This window comes from Penaeus monodon, chromosome 43 (assembly GCF_015228065.2).
Source record: "Penaeus monodon isolate SGIC_2016 chromosome 43, NSTDA_Pmon_1, whole genome shotgun sequence".
In the NCBI taxonomy this organism is placed as follows: domain Eukaryota; kingdom Metazoa; phylum Arthropoda; class Malacostraca; order Decapoda; family Penaeidae; genus Penaeus; species Penaeus monodon.
Genome location: NC_051428.1, coordinates 20,160,467 through 20,165,466, shown reverse-complemented (window position 1 = coordinate 20,165,466; position 5,000 = coordinate 20,160,467). Strand labels below are relative to the sequence as shown.

Sequence of the window (5,000 nt, the reverse complement as noted above, 5' to 3'; positions counted from 1 at the left end):
TTAACAGACCCACATTAACCTAAAAGCACCCCCCCTCCCATCCTCCTCCCCTTCCCCCACCCCTCAAGTCGTACCTGCTGGTCCAAGGAGGAGTCGCTGGACATGCCCGAGTCGGAGGCCCCCGAGTCGAGGACGGCGTGGAAGGGCAGCCCCACCAGCTCGCCCAGGGCGTCGTCCAGGCCGCTCATGTCGCCGGGGCCCTGCAGCGTGGGCGTGGCGAGGGCGGAGCAGCTGCCGAAGCCGCCCACGGACCCGATGGAGTCGAGCGTCTGCTGGTTGAGCCTCGGGGACGACACGTCGCCCTCGTCCAGCACGGCGCGCAGCAGCTCGTCCGCGTCCCAGTCGCTCGACTGTCGGGAGAAGGGCACAGGGCTCAGTCGGGGTTCACCCAGGGCTCAGGGGGGGTCAGGGAGGGGTTCAGGTGAGAGGGAGTTCAGTCAGGGGTTCAGGTGAGAGGGGGCTCAGTCGGGGGGTTCACCCAGGGTTCAGGGAGGGGTTCAGGTGAGAGGGAGTTCAGTCAGGGGTTCAGGTGAGAGGGGGCTCAGTCGGGGGGTTCTGTGAGGGTTTCAGGGCGAGAGGGGTTTCGCTGAGGGTTTCAGGGTGAGAGGGGTTTCGCTGAGGGTTTCAGGGTGAGAGGGGTTTCGCTGAGGGTTTCAGGGTGAGAGGGGTTTCACTGAGGGTTTCAGGGTGAGAGGGGTTTCGCTGAGGGTTTCAGGGTGAGAGGGGTTTCCCTGAGGATTTCAGGGTGAGAGGGGTTTCGCTGAGGGTTTCAGGGTGAGAGGGGTTTCGCTGAGGGTTTCAGGGTGAGAGGGGTTTCACTGAGGGTTTCAGGGTGAGAGGGGTTTCGCTGAGGGTTTCAGGGTGAGAGGGGTTTCACTGAGGGTTTCAGGGTGAGAGGGGTTTCGCTGAGGGTTTCAGGGTGAGAGGGGTTTCGCTGAGGGTTTCAGGGTGAGAGGGGTTTCGCTGAGGGTTTTAGGGAGAGAGGGGTTTCACTGAGGGTTTCAGGGTGAGAGGGGTTTCGCTGAGGGTTTCAGGGAGAGAGGGGTTTCCCTGAGGATTTCAGGGTGAGAGGGGTTTCGCTGAGGGTTTCAGGGTGAGAGGGGTTTCGCTGAGGATTTCAGGGTGAGAGGGGTTTCACTGAGGGTTTCAGGGTGAGAGGGGTTTCACTGAGGGTTTCAGAGAGGTTATTTGTTTGGGGTTATTTGTTAGGGCGATATGTTATAATAACAGATGATAACACTAACAAAAACACATTAACAAAAACACATTAACAACAACAAATATGACGGCGAATGATACCAAGGATGATTTAGTAAATAGTAACAAAAACACTCGTGCCACGACCTACCAACGACCGGTAGAAGAGGTCGTTCAGATTTTTGGCGAACATAGCGTGACCTCTTCCCAGCTAAGGTCAAACACACGGCGTAGAGTGAAGAGGAGAGGAGATGCAGAAAATGCACACGCGTTGTTGCGGGGAATAAGATAAACGAAGATAATAAAAAACTCTCTTGTTTGACTGCTTTCTCTTTCTCCTTCTTCCTCTCTCTCTCTCTCTCTCTTTCTCTTTTTCTTTCTCTCTACACAACTTTCCCCTCGTCTAAACGCCTTGGGATTTTTTTTTTTCTGGAGCACTGGCAGCGCAAGAAACAAATAACGCACAGACGAAACAAATACAAACTAACAAACAAGGTCCAGTCCACTATTTACACACCAACACAATCGAATCCGAAAAAAAAAGATTCGACACTCCTATAAAAGCAGGATTCGATCCCAGTTTCGAATCCCCGAGAAAACGAGTCGCGCGCGTTCGAATAAACGAATATCGAAGGAAAAAAAATAATAATAAGAGTAAAAAGAATGCAGGAAGTAATTTAGAACACGGTATCAGTGCCAAGGCAAAGACGAACACGAGCGAGAGAGGTCACGGCAGGTCACACGGTCAGAGAATGAATGACTATGCAACTGCGTCATGACCTTCCGTCTCGACACCACCGGCGGACGAGACAAACGCACACACACACACGCACACACACGTACGTACGAGAAAAAGGTGCTGAGTTCGACACACACACACACGTACGACCACAGGTGCTGAGTTCACACACGCCTGCCACTCTCTCGTCAGACACGCACACACGCGCACATACTTACACTCAGAAAAACAAAAAGAAAGAGAGAAAAGAAAGAAAGAGAGAAAAGAAAGAAAGAGAGAGAAGAAAGAAAGAAAAGAAAAACACCGAAGAAAGAAAAAAGGAAGAAAAAAGAAAACAAATAAATAGGTAAAGAAAGAAAGAAAGAAAGAAAAAGAAAAGAAAGAAAAAGGCGTTAAGTACCCTTCCTTGTGTTCAATAAAGACCCGAACGCATCTCCCCCCTAATTACGGCGCTAACCACCCCGCCTCGCTATTTCACACCAATTCGTCGATTCTTTTCGTATTAGTTTGGAAAACGAGACCTATTTTCCTGACTGGACATACGCACATACGGGTTGCTGATGGTGCAATTTATTTTTTCTCTCTCTTTTTTCTATCTCTTTCTTCTCTTTCGCTAAATCCTCACCTTTCTAGTACTTCTGTAATCTCGTCTTCATTTATTTATTCTTTTTATTTATTTATCTTTTTCAACCTTCCTTATTTCTATCAATTTAGTTATTTACTTAGTTACCCATTCGTTTATCTATTAATTTCGTTATATATATATATATATATATATATATATATATATATATATATATATACACACACACACACACACACACACACACAAACACACTTTTTTGTATTTTTCTTTTCTTTCAGCAACCAAAGAAGAATAGAAAGAAGACGTAGACGAGGAGATGGAGATGGAGAAGGAGGACGAAGAAGACTAAGACGAAAAAGACGATGACGAATAAAAAGAGAAGATAACTGCGATAAAGACGAAGAAGACGAAGATGATGGAGGAGAAGGAGAAGGAGAAGGAGAAGGAGAAGGAGAAGGAGAAGGAGGAGAAAAATACGAAGAAAATGAAGAAAGAAGACGGCGACAGAGGCAAAAAAGGCCCACCCACAGCATAGCCACTCACTCGCTAGTATCAAGAATAAGAACAAAAAGAAAAAGAGAAAAGGGAAGACAAAAAAGAAAAAAGAAAAACAAGAACAAGACCCAAGAACAAGAACAAGACCCAAGAATAAGAACAAGACCCAAGAACAAGAACAAGAACAAAAATAAGACCCAAGAATAACCCTAAGAACAAGACCAGACGGAAGCCCCGGAGCAGAAGCCCAACGGGCCTGGCGACGTCTTCGGCAGCCTCGTCGGGCCCCGTCAGCGCTCCGGCGGGCTTCCTTCCGCCTTCCGCTCGCTCGCTCGCCCCCCCCCCTCCTCTCTCTCACTGTCTCGCTTACTCGCTCTTTCTCTTCCTCCCCCCCCTCTCTCTCTCTCACTGTCTCGCTTACTCGCTCTTTCTCTTCCTCCCCCGCCCCTTCTTTCTCTTTCTCTTTCTCTCTCTCTCTCTCTCTCGGCGCGAGAATCGTCTGACGTCATCGAAGAAAGGGGGGATGGAGGGGAGGGAGGGAGGGAGGGGACTGTTTAAAGGGTTCGGTTAATCGCGAAATAATGAAAAAATATAATATATATTACTGTTTATTATTGTCATTATTCTTTTCTTTTATTACTATATTATTATTATTAATTTTGTTATTATCATCATCATCATAATTCTAATTATAACTAATACCATAGCCATAATTTTAATCATTCATAACCTTAACAAGAAAACAGCAGCCAATTAAACAATTAAATATCTATAATAAAATCACTAATTACTGATTATGAAGAAAAAAAATCGAACTACCTTCGCCTAAAAAAAATACTCCACGAGATAGGCCTAGCAATAACGATTACTTATAAAGAGCAAAATGGACTCAAATTATAAAAGACAAGAATCGATAATATCAGAAAAAAAATCGTTATGAATATATATGCCTATTAATGATTTTAAAGGATTACAGGTCGATCGTCAAAAATAAAAAATCGATGCCTTTTTGTTACAGAAACGTTAGGCCTAATTACTTTCGTTTTTACCTTTAGTTTACCTTTTCTCTTTCATCGCACTGATATTGCTTGTGGTAGTCTTAACGATTCATCAGTGTGACTCTTTACATATTTTTTTTTAGTAGTAGTAGTAGTAGTAGTAGTAGTAGTAGTAGTAGTAGTAGTAGTGGTAGTAGTAGTAGTAGTAGTAGTGGTAGTAGTAGTAGTAGTAGTAGTAGTAGTAGTAGTAGTAGTAGTAGTAGTAGTAGTAGTGGTAGTAGTAGTGGTAGTAGTAGTGGTAGTAGTAGTAGTGGTAGTAGTAGTAACAGCTAATAGTAATAGTAATATCAGCAGCAATAGTAGTAATAGTAGTAGTAGTAATAGTAGCAGCAGCAATAGCAGCAGCAGCAGTAGTAGTAACAGTAGCATTACCACTATCAGAAATAATAATGATAAATCTAGCAACTTTGAAAAAAAAAAATCCGTATGTATTCCAAAAATACCCGAACTCTACCAACACATTACGTGGAAAACGACAAGTTAATTATCCAAAATTTTAAAATAATAACAAATAAAATAATATTAATAATAAATGAAAAAAATTAAATCCCCTATAATGTAGACGCTATCGCGAGACCTTGCCCCGGGCATAACCTAGCAACTGATAAGCGTTGTCTTATCTATCTACGTTCACTCTACACAAGTATCTATCGCAATTATAATCATCTTTATCGCCCTCTCTCTCTCTCCACCAGATAGCGGTCCAGTGATCAGAGATTTCAATTCGAAGTCGAACGCATTTCTTTTATTTGTTCGCTTCTGTGTAGTTAGTGAGAATGAAAAGGTAGGAAGGTAGGAAGGAGGAGGGAGGGAGGAGGGATGGAGAAGGGAGAGAGGGAAGCGGGGGGAGGGAGGGAGGGAGGGAAGCCGGGGGGAGGGAGGGAGGGAAGCGGGGGGGAGGGAGGGAGGGAGGGAAGCGAGGGAG

The 5,000-nt window shown here is 44.9% G+C and overlaps 1 protein-coding gene across 2 annotated transcripts in view; it reads right to left on the bottom strand.

The window, feature by feature from the left end:
- Window positions 1-5,000, bottom strand: part of LOC119568149 — a 32,975-nt gene that overhangs the window by 19,482 nt on the left and 8,493 nt on the right. For both annotated transcript variants that reach the window (XM_037916550.1, XM_037916551.1), the window contains exon 3: window positions 75-350. In XM_037916550.1, coding sequence (XP_037772478.1) covers window positions 75-350 — 276 coding nt within the window. The remainder of the gene's footprint in view (window positions 1-74; window positions 351-5,000) is intronic.